The sequence below is a fragment of the Podarcis raffonei genome, chromosome 4 (genome assembly GCF_027172205.1).
Source record: "Podarcis raffonei isolate rPodRaf1 chromosome 4, rPodRaf1.pri, whole genome shotgun sequence".
NCBI classification, from domain to species: Eukaryota; Metazoa; Chordata; class Lepidosauria; order Squamata; family Lacertidae; genus Podarcis; species Podarcis raffonei.
In genome coordinates, this window is record NC_070605.1 from 21,610,460 (window position 1) to 21,625,788 (window position 15,329).

Consider the following 15,329-nt stretch of genomic DNA (forward strand, 5'->3'; position numbering starts at 1 on the left):
TTACCCTGACCCTTTACACATGGGATACGTATTTTAGAATCCACCCTATTCTCACAAATAAAATCATTTTAACTTATTTTCAAATTGTATTTTTAAATACTTGTAATTTGCCCTAAGACCTCATGATGAACCACGATTAACGATAACAATAGTAATCATATACCAACAACAACAATAATAATAAAAATTCACTTTATTACAAAGTAGCATACAACATACATATTCTTTGCTGCAATAATTTATATTAAATATCTATTAATTTATGTAACAAAAGTTATATACTGCTTGATTTAAAAAAAACCTATAAACAGTTTACAAAAAGTAAAATGAACGTTGAAATAAAAGACAAAGATAGAAACAGGAGTATTATTTTTTTTTAAAAAAAAAAATTAAGATCAATCGTAAGTTTAAAAACAGTGGGGAATTTCCATTTTAGAAGCTCATTATTCAAAATGCAGCTTGTTCCGTGGCTCATGCAACCACAGGACAGGCCAACAAACACAATGCCCAGGAGATTCCCTTCTTCTGGGTTGTATCACTCTTTGTCCCGTGTCATTGGCACCCGAACCAGCTGTTGCTCTTTTTGATGCCGATAAATCTTTTGGTTCTGCTGTCAAACTCATATTGCTCTGAGCCAATGAATAAATAGAAATGTCCTGAAAAGAAAAATGAGGGAGAGTGAAAACTGTGGATCTATTGGATGACGGAAACTTTCAAAACCCTACAAAACACCTCAGTGTAGAATGAGCCTACAGTGGTACCGCGGGTTAAGAACTTAATTCGTTCCGGAGGTCCGTTCTTAACCTGAAACTGTTCTTAACCTGAAGCACCACTTTAGCTAATGGGGCCTCCCACTACTGCCGCGCTGCCGGAGCCCGATTTCTGTTCTCATCCTGAAGCAAAGTTCTTAACACGAGGTACTATTTCTGGGTTAGCGGAGTCTGTAACCTGAAGCATATGTAACCCAAGGTACCACTGTACTCACTTTTCCAGTAAGACTTGCTTCCGAACTGCTCCCCTCCACCACAATGCTCCATTCCGATCCAACCTCCCCCTGCCAATTTCCTTTTCTCCTTCTTTCCTACATCAGCCTTCGGCTGTTCTGCATCCTTCTCCAACAATTCCTTCGTACTTCTACAAACCTTGAGTTTCCCCTAAGCTTGGAAATACCTCCCTTTGGAACCATACCCAGCAGCAATATTCTCAGTGGCTTTCTGCTATTGATTATTTCTTTGTCAGTGGATACCAACATAAACAGCAAAGTAGCTTCCAATTGTAGGACCAAGAGGATTCAGATCCACTGAGTGGAGTCAGTGCCTGATCAGTCGTTTTTCAAAATAATAATAATAATTTTATAATAATTTATTATTTATACCCCGCCCCTCTGGCTGGGTTTCCCCAGCCACTCTGGGTGGCTTCCAACAAAAGATTAAAAATACATTAAAACATCAGTCATTAAAAACTTCCCTAAACAGGGTTGCCTTCAGATGTCTTCTAAAACTCAGATAGTTGTTTATTTCCTTGACATCTGATGGGAGGGCGTTCCACAGGGCGGGCGCCACTACCAAGAAGGCCCTCTGCCTGGTTCCCCTTAGCTTCGCTTCTCGTAGTGAGGGAACTACCAGAAGGCCCTCGGCACTGGACCTCAGTGTCTGGGCTGAACGATGGGGGTGGAGACGCTACTTCAGGTATACTGGGCCGAGGCCATTTAGGGCTTTAAAGGTCAGCACCAACCCTTTGAATTGTGCTCGGAAACGTACTGCCTCTGGGGAAACTTTCTGCCTCTGGGGAAATTTCACACTCAGTTGCACTATCACTCATGCCAAGCAAGCACTGTAGTCTTCACAGAGTCCTCTATGACAGCGGTTCTTAACCTGTGCTTTGTGGACCTCAAGGGGGTCCATGGATGGGCTTCAGGGGGTCTGTGAACTGTTCTAAAAAAAAAAGAACGTTTTTCCCCCTTCTATTTGTTTCCTGTTAATTTGAAAATTATCTTTGTGGGCAAGAAAACAGTCTCAGACAGGAGGTTTTCCCAGGCCGAACGGGAGACACTAGGGACTGACGCTAGGAACTTTGGTACTCAGCTACCAACCTGGCTCTGAGCTAAGACCTGCTTTTTAGATCCTGACATGGACCATGGCCAAGGGAGCAGTTCTGAGATGCTCAGGTCATTGAGCAACTTGCCACATTCGCAGATGTGGTCAAGTCCTCCTATGATCTCACCATCACACGGAAGAAAATACTGTTTAATAGGCTAGTACCATGAAGATGGTCATTTGCTCACCATGGTTCAGAAAAGCAGCATCCACCTTGGAGCCAACCTGATGGAAGTCAGCTGATATCTTTCTTGGGTAGCCTTTTTCCATGGACTTCTGGGCTTCATCATATCTAAAGAAATGAATGGGTTGAGAATTCATTGCTCTTTGCACCAGCAGAAACAGCTACATTGAAAACTCCTTATATGTGAACCTACATATGTAAAGTGAAAGGACTTTCCTTCACTGGGGGTTTTTAAACAAAGGTGTCTTGCATGGTTCTGGGATGTGTGGCAAAGCAGCAAGAACCATGTGATACAGTGGCACCTCAGGTTAAGTACCTAATTCGTTCCGGAGGTCCGTTCTTAACCTGAAATTGTTCTTAACCTGAAGCACCACTTTAGCTAATGGGGCCTCCTACTGCTGCCACGCCTCCGAAGCACGATTTCTGTTCTCATCCTGAAGCAAAGTTCTTAACCTGAAGCACTATTTCTGGGTTAGCGGAGTGTGTAACCTGAAGCATATGTAACCTGAAGCGTATGTACCACTGTACATTATTTGCATTTCAGTTGCGAAGAAGAAGAAGAAGAAGAAGAGTTTGGATTTGATATCCCGCCTTTCACTCCCCTTAAGGAGTCTCAAAGTGGCTAACCATCTCCTTTCCCTTCCTCCCCCACAACAAACACTCTGTGCGGTGAGTGGGGCTGAGAGACTTCAGAGAAGTGTGACTGGCCCAAGGTCACCCAGCAGCTGCATGTGGAGGAGCGGAGACGCGAACCCGGTTCCCCAGATTACGAGACTACCGCTCTTAACCACTACACCACACTGGCTCTCTGGATTTAAAGGAGGGTTGGTCCTCCAGATGTTACTGAGACTACAGCTCTCAACATCCCTGCCCATTGGCAACTTTTGCTGGGGCTGATGGGTTTTGGAGTCCAATGGCATCTTGAGGGCCACCAGTTCCTCATTTCTGAATTAAAGAGCTTCTCAATGAACTCCACTTGAGCTAGGTAAGTTCCCCTTACCTCCAGTAACTGTTTCCAGAGAAGAAATATGTCTTCTTTGAGCTGCTGTCATGAGCAGCTGCATCAATACTCTTAACACTTTTGGGGAGGCCCAGGCTGTGAATATTCTTGGGGAAGCCTCTCTGTATAATATTTCCCTTGGTGGCCCAATACTTGTGTCCTGTTAAGCAAAAGACAGACAGAAAGGAAAATGATTGAGAGAGCTTTGCATGAAGATAGAACAAATCTGAATGAGAGAGCCCAGGCTTCCTGAATGTTGTGAAGCACCCTGCGATCTATGGGTATAGGGCAGTATACAAATTTTAATAATAATAATAATAATAATAATAATAATAATAATAATAATAATAATTCCCTTTGTTATAATCTACTAGCCTTTATTGGCTTACACAAGAAAGATCCTGTTTGGAATCATCCTCTCCCTGAATCAAGGCAGGCACCAATACAGGTGGTATTTGTGGACCTTGGTAGAAACTTATCGATTTCCTTAGGCCTTTCCAGGATATTGATACTACTTGACTATAATAATATGTCTCCTTTGGCCTAATGCTGGCTGCTCATCTATTTATTTTGCAAGTTACATATTGAGGTCATATTGAGGTCATGTTTCTTTAAAACCTCATGATCGGTATGTCAAAAATAGCATTGATGTGGTTTTAGTAAATAAATAAATGGCTGGGGCAACCCAGATAGGTGTGGTACAAATAATAATAATAATAATAATAATAATAATAATAATAATAATAATAATATATTAAGGAGGTCTGGGACTGATTTCCTAAGAAACATGAAGTAGTTTCACTAACAGCAGCCCAGAATTTATTTTATTTCTATACAGTATTATTGTGCTTATATCCCACCTTTTCCTTCAAAGAGTTTTAAAACCCTGACAGTAATCCTGTAAAATAGGTTAGGACTGAGTTAGGACTTCAGCCCTAGCCTCCCAAGGTCTTAATACGGCATTCTAACAGCCACACTTTGTAGCTTAGGATTCGGTAAGTAACATTCTGTAGCCTCTTGCACAGCTATTTCTGCTTAATAACATGACACCCTCCACTCAACTCCTTCTTAGCTTCTTTACTTGCCATTCCCTCATACTCACAACATTTACCTTTGAAGAGAAACACTGTGTCATCAGCCTTAACTTCATACGCAGCGTCTATGCCCTTGCTCAAAGCTGGCCAGAAAGCAGAAATAGGAACCTTTTCAACATCTCTTCTCTGGGGATTCTTTCTCCAGAAAAAGCTTGGGGAGACAATGTGGATGTTTAGAAACACAGAATCATAGAACTGCAGCGTTGGAAGGGATCCTGAGGGTCATCTAGTCTGACCCCGTGCAACGCCAAGAACCTCAATGGTAGATCACCAGCTTAGCATGCAGGAGGTCCCAGATCCAATCCCTGCCATCACCAGATAGGTCTGGGAGAGTTGCCCAGTCTTAAACCCAGGAAAGCTTTTACTCAGCAGTGTAGACAATACTGAACTAGGTCACCCAGTGGTCTGACTCAGTATAAGGTGGTTTTCTCTGTTTATTACACATATTTGTAGCAAGCTCTACAAATATGTAAAATTCACTGGGCTACTGACAGGTCAACAATTTTTTTTTAATTTTTTATTGTTATTTTGAAATCATTTTTATTTGATTTTACAAATATAAAATTATATATTTTTTAGAAATCCAAATATATATCCATAAACAGAGATTACTCCGAATTTCGGGACCCCTCCCCCATGGGGTCCCATGTTAAACATTTAAAACTGCATATTCTTCCAAACTCTAAGTGTTATATCAATCCATATTATCCATAGTAATTGTTACACTACAAGTGAAATTAAAATCCTGCCAGTGTTTCCATCTGCTTACAGTGGTCTCCTAGATAACTTATAATTCCCCCCCGTTCTTTCATAAAGTTTTTATCCTCTTGGTTTCTGAGTTTTCCGGTCAGTTTTGTCATTTCGGCATAGACTTTTTATGTACGGAACAACAGCCGCCCGGATGCTAGTAGCCCGGAGATTGAAAGAAGACAAGGAATGGCAAACCAAGATGACAGGCCAACAATTAAACCCATCTGAAGTAGCAGTAAAGCCCAACAAAACGAAAGGGAACATCCAGATATCATCTTCCAGTGCTTTGGGTTGAAATGCAGCTGGGGGGATTGGGCGTGACTTTGAATTAGAAATGAAAGATGTCAGTGCTTTGTAGGTAACTGAAATATACTCAGAGTCGCAAAGTGATTTCATGCTCTTTATTCAGCTCATAGTGGTGAGGAGGAATGACTGAAAGTCCCCTCAAAGTATCTGCTTTATATACATTATTTACACAATGGGCTGCACATGATTGGCTAATTCCGGAATTCTACTGTAAGCCAATCAGGTTGTGGATTCACTTCTATCTGGAGCATGATTGGGTGGTTCCTGCCAACCAATCATACTGCTGCATTGTTCTAGGACCAATCAGACTGCTGCATTCTGAATCCTATTGTTCTAGGACCAACCAGACCGCTGCCTTTTGGATCCTATTGTTCTAGGACCAATCAGACTGCTGCAGTTTGGATCCTATTCAACTCAGTACATAACAGTAACTTAACCCTGACCATTAGTTCCAGTTGTGGCTGACTCTGGGGTTGTGGCGCTCATCTCGCTTTACTGGCCGAGGGAGCCAGCGTACAGCTTCCGGGTCATGTGGCCAGCATGACTAAGCTGCTTCTGGCGAAACCAGAGCAGCGCACAGAAATGCCGTTTACCTTCCCACCGGATCGGTACCTATTTATCTACTTGCACTTTGATGTGCTTTTGAACTGCTAGGTTGGCAGGAGGAGGGACAGAGCAACAGGAGCTGACCCCGTCGCAGGGATTCGAACCGCCGACCTTCTGATTGGCAAGTCCTAGGCTCTGTGGTTTAACCCACAGCACCACCCGCGTCCCTTGGAGATAACTTATCCCTTGGAGATAACTTACTTGTTTTTAAAGAACATGGTTTCCCCTCGGAGAGAGCAAACAGCATCAAAAGCCAAGCGAGGGTCACACAAGTCTGTGGATGGTGCCTCTGTTGCTGGCTCTGGGTTTCCTGACGAAGTGTCATCACCATCACCATCCTCACCACCTTCAGGGGGTCCTTGAAAAGGGGTTAAAGAGAAGAGCTGAAGAACAAGCAAGATTTGCAAGATGCAGCTCAGAGCAAGAGGCTTCACTGGATGATGGCCAAACCCGATAATGGATGAAATAACAGGTTGGCTCCACCAATTCACATCAGGTGGTGAGCTGAACTAGAATCCCAAACTAAGGAAATTCACAGAAAGAGAGTTCCCAATCCCTTCTCTTGCCCAGCCACCGGTGCCCCTGAAAAGCCTCTCTTGAGGTTTAAAGGGCCTTCCTAAAAATAAATAAACGAGAAAGAGCATGTGGGGGGTGCTGGGAGGAAGAGGAGGAATTGTCCTCAGACTCTAAGTTACTTTAAGGAATTTCATGGAAGTCAAGATTCCTGCCTCTGTCTTCCACAGTCTCTCCATACCATATTGTTCAGAAGGCCACTCTCCAGAGTTTCTTCTGCTAGAACAGCAGGCAGGAGAAAGTGATGGGCAATTTCCCTTCTGGGAATGTCCTTAGGCTAAGGGTCCAGGCCAGTGCTCTTGTTGCATGGAGTAAATCCACACAATCATCTGGGAGTCTGTACTTACCATAAAGGGACTGGATGCCTTCAATGTCATCTTGGTGAAGCCTGAAGTTTTGCGGGTCTGTAGCTTGATAAGTTGGAAACATCAGAGCCCCCCAAATGCCAGAATGCCTGAGACCCAGAGAGTGGCCAAACTCATGAGCAGCAACAAGGAAAAGGTTGACTCCTAAAAGGAAACAGGAAGATTGTGAGTACTTGTGAAGCTCACCTGGGTATAAGATAGTGAAATATATACTCGGGGGACTTTAAGGATTCAATTTTGGCAAATTCCACTAGGGAATGACCCAGTTCAACCTTTTCCAGCTTAATGTATGGCAGAATGTATCTAGCCAGCAGATTTTGTGTTTCTAATGTGATGCCTTTCCGCATTTTAAATTGTGTATTATTGAGAGGTAATATGTTCTGCAACATATATTTAAGGGTAAGGTAAAGGTAAAGGACCCCTGGACTGTTAAGTCCAGTCAAAGACGACTATGGGGTTGTGGCGCTCATCTCGCTTTCAGGCCGAAGGAGCCGGTGTTTGTCCACAGACCGTTTTCCGGGTCATGTGGCCAGCAGGACTAAACCGCTACTGGCGCATTCAAAAAGGTGCATTTAACTGTATATATATTTTGAATTTTTTTTGTAGCTTTAATTTTTTTTTAGAAGAATAGAAATATTGGATGGAACAGCCCCATGAGTGAACAAATGTGTAAGTGACATGGACCAGAATACATTTCTCCATCCTTACAGATTAGGCTTCTGAAGAAAAAGCTCCTAGCTCCAGACATGATTTTTGAAGGAATAAACGCCATGAACACCAGAAGAGTCCTGCTAGATAAGCACCCAAGACCCACACGTCAGAATGGTTGCAGGTCAAAAGGAAGGAAAGTTGGCCCCAAAGGAGGCAGCACTCCATTTGTCCTAATAGACCAGTCTCCAGAATCCTCAAATGTGATCTGAGAGCAACAGTGCCTTTTCCACTCGCAATTCTTAGCAACTGCTAGTAGAGTCATGAAGTTGGGATGCACTAGAAGCCATTGCGAGGCTCATCCCCCATGAATTTGTCTAATCCCTTTTAAGGCCACCCACACGGGGGCCATTGCGGCATCTTGTAGTAGTGACTCCCATAACTTGGCCATCTGAAGACAGGTTACTTTTGTATGTCAGAAAGTCCCTTAAACACAAACCATATTTTTCCATGTATAAGACGATGCTTTTTGCTTAAAAAAACAGGCAAAAATTAGGTGTCGTCTTATATTCACACAGATAGTGAATGCAGAGGGGGGACGTGCGATTAATGGCAGCAGCAAGCAGGAGACTGGTAGCGGCGATTGGGCGGGTGATTGGTGGCTGCGGCAAGGCCTGCTGGTGATTGGCTGTGGCAAGGTGGGCAGGCGATTGGCGGCTGCGGCAAGTGGGTGGGTGGGCTGTTGGTGGCGGCAAGAGGGCAGACAATTGGCGGCTGTGGTGAGGTGTGTGATCGGCAGTGGCTGTGGCAAGTGATTGGCAGTGGTGGGCAGGTGGGTGAGCGATTGGCAGAAGTGACCTCCCCCCCCCAAACTAAACAACTTAATTTCTTAATTTTGGTTTTAAAAAAATAGGGGTCGTCTTATACACGGGGGCATCTTATACACAGAAAAATACGGTAAGCATTTTTATACCCTAGGATTAGAATGGTATCCGTGTCTCACTACTTTGCAGTATATGTAACTAGGAGTCACAATGAAAGCCATTACAAGCAAGTGTGCAGCTGAATATAGTGAGACAAAAGTAAACAAATTACCTGTTAAATCCCGCACCCAGGATTCATCCTCATCGAAATGGGCATTTCCACCATAAGCAGGTGAAAATGCATGAGCCAATTGCCCACCTGGTCCATCAAACGGGATATAGTCACCATGAGCTTTAAAAATAAATAAATCAAAGAACATGTGTATAAGTTGCCCGGCCGGGAACCTGAGTAAAACTACCTATATCTATTTGTGTGTGGTTTACTTACATCTAGCAGCAAAGGAGATCTCGATATCTGCAGGTTTCCCATAAACTCTGGTGAAGGTCAGGGGAGTCACATCACTCCAAACTTTCCAAGCTCTCTCGATTGCAACATCCACATCAGCGCGGTCCATGTCTGGCGTGTAATTCAGAACGCTGTGAAACACAGAGTTGTAAAGAAAATGTATATATGAAAGAAATGGCACCACACAGCTTTCGAAGTCTCTGGTGAAAGAGAGACAGCTTTCTACATCTCAGCACATCTGACACAAAATCCATGCTCCTTGTATTTCTAGGTGCATCAAAGCGATGAAATGACGAGCAGGCTTTTATGCTTCTTGCAAACTATGAACTACAGTGGTGCCTTGGTTCTCAAACTTAATCCGTTCCGGGAGTCTGTTCCTAAACCAAAGCGTTCCGAAACCAAGGTGCGCTTTCCCCATAGAAAGTAATGTAAAACGGATTAATCTGCTCCAGACTTTGAAAAGCAACCCCTAAAACAGCAATTTAACATGAATTTTACTATCTAACGAGACCATTGATCCATAAAATGAAAGCAATAATCAAATTACTGTAATATAAAATAAATAAGACAGTATTGTAGATGATTAAAATTAAAATTATTATTTTTTCTTACCTACACTGATGATATGGGACGCGGGTGGCGCTGTGGGTAAAAGCCTCAGCGCCTAGGGCTTGCTGATCGAAAGGTCGGCGGTTCGAATCCCCGCGGCGGGGTGCGCTCCCATTGCTCGGTCCCAGCGCCTGCCAACCTAGCAGTTCGAAAGCACCCCCAGGTGCAAGTAGATAAATAGGGACCGCTTACTGGCGGGAAGGTAAACGGCGTTTCCGTGTGCTGCACTGGCTCGCCAGATGCAGCTTTGTCACGCTGGCCACATGACCCGGAAGTGTCTGCGGACAGCGCTGGCCCCCGGCCTCTTAAGTGAGATGGGCGCACAACCCCAGAGTCTGTCAAGACTGGCCCGTATGGGCAGGGGTACCTTTACCTTTACCTTTTACACTGATGATAGTCATTGTTTGGATGGGGGGCTTTTATCTATTTCCACAGCCACACAATCAATCAATCAGTAGCCACACAGTCACAAAAACAAATTAACCAAAAAAGCTTCAAAAATAAAAAAGCTAATTAAGTAGCAAAAACAAAACCGCCAAACTTTATCCATTCTGGAAGTCCATTTGACTTCCAAAATGTCCGAAAACCAAGGCACAGCTTCTGATTGGTGCAGGTGCCCTGGAAACAATAGCTACAGCCATGTTCTACTTCTGAAAAACGTTCGAAAACTGGAATACTTACTTCCAGGTTTTCGGCATTTGAGAACCAAGGTGTTTGAGTTCCAAGTCATTTGAGAACCAAGGGAGCACTGTAATTAATTGTGCCCCAACTCTTCATTATGCAGGAAGATCAATCATGGTGGACTAGACAACTTTGAGAAAAGACCATTACTGTTCTTATTGAGGAATGCCAACATTTCTAGCATCTTCCAATGGCATCTTCCAATCAATTAAGTGTACTGAAACCTTACCTATATGTCAGTTTTGTTTTCTTCCAAGCTGGATCCCCAGGAAAGGTGCTGTATTCTGCTACATCAGGAACCCCACACCTGGGCTTCCTCATTAAAGCCAAAGTGTTTGAATCCAATCTGCCTGTCACTTTCAGCCCAAAGCGTTCCTGCATCAGCCGTATTTTGTCAGCAGGAATATCGTCACTTCCTTTGCTTCTTATGACAGGTGTTGATGCGGAATCAGGATAGTAGTTTTCTATGTATTTCTGATTGGAAGAAAAGATATATTTGATTGCTTATAGAATTATTTTCACATATATTCATTTGCATTTTAGAATTAGCCATTCATACTTTCTGCCTTCGTTCGCAACGAAGAAGGTCATTCACCATTGCACCCATGTTACTGACGAAGGAACTGAAGCTCACAGACATTAACAATGCAATCCTAGGCATGCCTCCTCAGCTGAATGTAAGTTGCTCCAAGGTGTATTTATGTAGGACTGCATGAAGAATTAACCCATCCAGCAGCTCTGAGGAGGAGAGGACTGAATTTACCGGTACATTTCCCCAGGCTATATGCATCACATTCCACATTCCACAAGGCATTTAGCAACTGTCTACTTTTTTTTGCTAGTAAATCTACCAGCAGAATTCTGTTTCTCCTCTGTGCTACCATCAACCATTACCTTGGCAAAATTCAGGTCCGCTTCTGCAACTTGATCAGCTTCCTGGGTTAAGGGCAAAGCACAAGAAAGTGCTCCACAGAGCGCAATCGCCAGTAGGAAGCACTTCATTGTCTCGTTCGCTTCTGCGTCCCAGCCTCGGAGCCTTAGAACACTTCGGTCCCTCTGTCAATGGATCTGCCTGTGTGCTCCCAATTGACCTCTATATATACTCCGTGTTTGTTCTATAAAATCAACAGAAGCATGACTCACAACATTATAACATCCGTTGACTAGCCAAACACAGAAAATGCTCCTTTTAGCAGTGTGACACACAGCAGGAGCTGCCAAGTGTGAAAACCCTGATTTGGCAATTACTATGAAGGTGGCTGAGATTCGTCAAGTGGGACTTTTTCACCAAAGGGAGGGCGAGTAGTTCTTTTTATAAAGATAAACAAAGTATAAGGACAAGTCCTTCCACGACTCAAATACTATGCTTATTTGTATTATCAATCCTCCCTAGACATTCGGTTGCATTCAACTAAGTCCTACTCAGAATAGACCCACTGAAATTAAGGAATTAGTCAGATCAATAGATCCATCAATGGATCCACTCTGAGTATAACTAGGATTGAATACCACCCATCCATTAGTATTTGACAGGCTCACATTTGACCGACAGACTGAATTCTTATGACCTATATAAATTAGAAATCATTAGAGCAATTGTATGAAGAACTGAACAAAACATTAATTTGTAAGTATAAGATATGCTGAAATAAATAACACAGGCCTTTCCGCTGCAGCAGGTTTTGGAAATTTTAGACAATCTTCTTAGGAAACAAGCAGAGATGGCTAGAGTAATTTTGACACTGACCCATGGATCTCAAGGCCAAAGATGTGGCTTTGTTTACCATTTTCTAGTACAGAGCAGCATTTGCCGTTTACCACAATAAGACACCTGGTTCAGCTGAAGAAGGCAAGAAACTTTAGGTGTGCTTTGCAAATAAGCCAATTCCTCCTTCATTCCCCCCTTTTACCAGTAAGTAACAGAGTAGGTTGGTGGGGAGAGTCAGGCTAAATCAGTTGCATTATGTGAAAGTTGTAAATATTCGTTTCCCATTGAAATTAATGGACCTCAGCATACTCACTTTTCACATGGGTTTCAATGGGACTGAATTCCAACTGACTTGTTGATGTTGTTACAATTATATCCCAGCTTTCCTCCACAGAGCTCAAGGTGGCATACATGATTCTGTCCCTCTGCATATTATCCTCACAACAACCTAGGTTAGACTGAGGAAGTGTGACTAGCGTTAGAATGCATATACAATACATATAAACACTTTTTCTTTACCAATCTAGCTGAGTCCCAAGTAAGCTTCATGTGGTGATTTGACTCCTGGTCTAACAGGGACTAGTCCAACAACCTAACTGTGGGACAACACTGTCTCTCATGGTCTGGAGGCAACCCACTACAGATTCATGAAAAGAATACTCCGTTGTCTTGAAAGGTATTATAGACAGTCATGACATAGTTTTGGGGCAAATATTTTCTTTGATTTTGGACTCTATCACTTCACACACACACACACACACACACACACACACACACACACACACACAGAATCATAGAATCATAGAATCATAGAGTTGGAAGAGACCACAAGGGCCATCGAGTCCAACCCCCTGCCAAGCAGGAAACACCATCAGAGCACTCCTGACATATGGTTGTCAAGCCTCTGCTTAAAGACCTCCAAAGAAGGAGACTCCACCACACTCCTTGGCAGCAAATTCCACTGTCGAACAGCTCTTACTGTCAGGAAGTTCTTCCTAATGTTTAGGTGGAATCTTCTTTCTTGTAGTTTGGATCCATTGCTCCGTGTCCGCTTCTCTGGAGCAGCAGAAAACAACCTTTCTCCCTCCTCCATGTGACATCCTTTTATATATTTGAACATGGCTATCATATCACCCCTTAACCTCCTCTTCTCCAGGCTAAACATGCCCAGCTCCCTCAGCCGTTCCTCATAAGGCATCGTTTCCAGGCCTTTGACCATTTTGGTTGCCCTCCTCTGGACACGTTCCAGTTTGTCAATGTCCTTCTTGAACTGTGGTGCCCAGAACTGGACACAGTACTCCAGGTGAGGTCTGACCAGAGCAGAATACAGTGGCACTATTACTTCCCTTGATCTAGATGCTATACTCCTATTGATGCAGCCCAGAATTGCATTGGCTTTTTTAGCTGCCGCGTCACACTGTTGGCTCATGTCAAGTTTGTGGTCAACCAAGACTCCTAGATCCTTTTCACATGTAGTGCTCTCAAGCCAGGTGTCACCCATCTTGTATTTGTGCCTCTCATTTTTTTTGCCCAAGTGCAATACTTTACATTTCTCCCTGTTAAAATTCATCTTGTTTGTTTTGGCCCAGTTCTCTAATCTGTCAAGGTCGTTTTGAAGTGTGATCCTGTCCTCTGGGGTGTTAGCCACCCCTCCCAGTTTGGTGTCATCTGCAAATTTGATCAGGATGCCCTTGAGTCCATCATCCAAGTCGTTGATAAAGATGTTGAATAAGACCGGGCCCAAGACAGAACCCTGTGGCACCCCACTAGTCACTCTTCTCCAGGATGAAGAGGAACCATTGATGAGCACCCTTTGGGTTCGGTCAGTCAGCCAGTTACAAATCCACTGAGTGGTAGCATAGTCAAGACCGCATTTTACCTGCTTCTTTACAAGAATATCATGGGGCACCTTGTCAAATGCCTTGCTGAAATCAAGGTAGGCTACATCCACTGCGTTCCCTTCATCTACCAGGCTTGTAATTCTGTCAAAAAACGAGATCAGGTTAGTCTGACATGACTTATTTTTCAGAAATCCATGCTGACTATTGGTGATCACAGCATTCCTTTCTAGGTGCTCACAGACTGTTTGCTTAATGATCTGCTCCAGAATCTTCCCTGGTATTGATGTCAGACTGACTGGGCGGTAATTATTTGGGTCCTCTCTTTTCCCCTTTTTGAAAATAGGGACAACATTTGCCCTCCTCCAGTCTGCCGGGACTTCGCCTGTTCTCCAGGAATTCTCAAAGATGACTGCCAGTGGTTCTGAAATCACATCTGCCAGTTCTTTTAATACTCTTGGATGCAGTTCATCTGGCCCTGGAGACTTGAATACATCTAAACTAGCCAAGTATTCTTGTACTATCTCCTTAGTTATTCTGGGCTGTGTTTCCTCTGCTGAATCATTTGCTCCAAATTCTTCAGGTCGGGCATTGTTTTCTTTATCGGAGAAGACTGAGGCAAAGAAGGCATTGAGGAGTTCAGCCCTTTCTGTGTCCCCTGTTTGCATTTCACCATCTTCTCCTCTGAGTGACCCCACTGTTTCTTTGTTCTTCCTTTTGCTACGAACATACCCATAAAAGCCTTTTTTGTTGCTTTTAACCTCTCTAGCAAGCCTGAGTTCATTCTGTGCTTTAGCTTTTCTGACTTTGTGTCTACACGTGCTGGCTATTTGTTTGAATTCCTCTTTGGTGGTTTCCCCCCTTTTCCATTTTTTGTACACATCCTTTTTTAATCTTAACTCAGTTAAAAGTTCTTTAGATAGCCACCCTGGCTTCTTTAGGCACCTTCCATGTTTCCGTCTCATTGGTATTGCCTGAAGTTGTGCTTTTACTATCTTCCTCTTAACAAACTCCCAGCCATCATGAACTCCCTTTCCTTTTAGTATTACTGTCCATGGGATCTCACCCAGCACTTCCCTAAGTTTTATGAAGTCGGCTTTCTTAAAGTCGAGAAATTGAGTCCTAGTATGCTTGGCTGCTCCTTTCCGCTGTATAGTAAACTTCAGAAGAGCATGATCGCTCGCGCCTAATGATCCTTCCACTTCTACCCCACTAACCAGGTCATCATCATTGGTTAGGACCAGATCTAAAATGGCTGTTCCTCTTGTTGCTTCTCCCACTTTCTGGACAATGAAGTTGTCTGCAAGGCCAGTGAGGAATCTGTTTGACCTTATGCTCTTGGCTGAGTTTGACATCCAACAAATATCCGGGTAATTGAAGTCCCCCATTACTACTATCTCCCTTCCTTTTGCATGCTTGGCCATCTGTTCCAGGAAGGCATCATCTATGTCCTCCATTTGGCACACACACACTTTAATCTTTGGCATAATTTTATTCACCCATACCATGTCCCCTGTAACTTACTTTTTCTCTAAACTAAAA

The 15,329-nt window shown here is 43.4% G+C and overlaps 2 protein-coding genes across 2 annotated transcripts in view; both read right to left on the minus strand.

The window, feature by feature from the left end:
* Positions 1-15,329, minus strand: part of LOC128412588 (stromelysin-1-like) — a 74,854-nt gene that overhangs the window by 41,874 nt on the left and 17,651 nt on the right. The window lies entirely within an intron of this gene.
* LOC128412589 (stromelysin-1-like) lies at positions 460-11,419 on the minus strand. Its single transcript, XM_053385703.1, has 10 exons — positions 11,136-11,419; positions 10,471-10,715; positions 8,934-9,082; positions 8,718-8,837; positions 6,957-7,118; positions 6,238-6,394; positions 4,392-4,525; positions 3,281-3,440; positions 2,285-2,388; positions 460-656 (listed from the first exon to the last, which is right to left on the minus strand). The coding sequence occupies exons 1-10, from the start codon at positions 11,241-11,243 to the stop codon at positions 553-555; spliced, it is 1,443 nt and encodes a 480-aa protein (XP_053241678.1). The 5' UTR covers positions 11,244-11,419; the 3' UTR covers positions 460-552.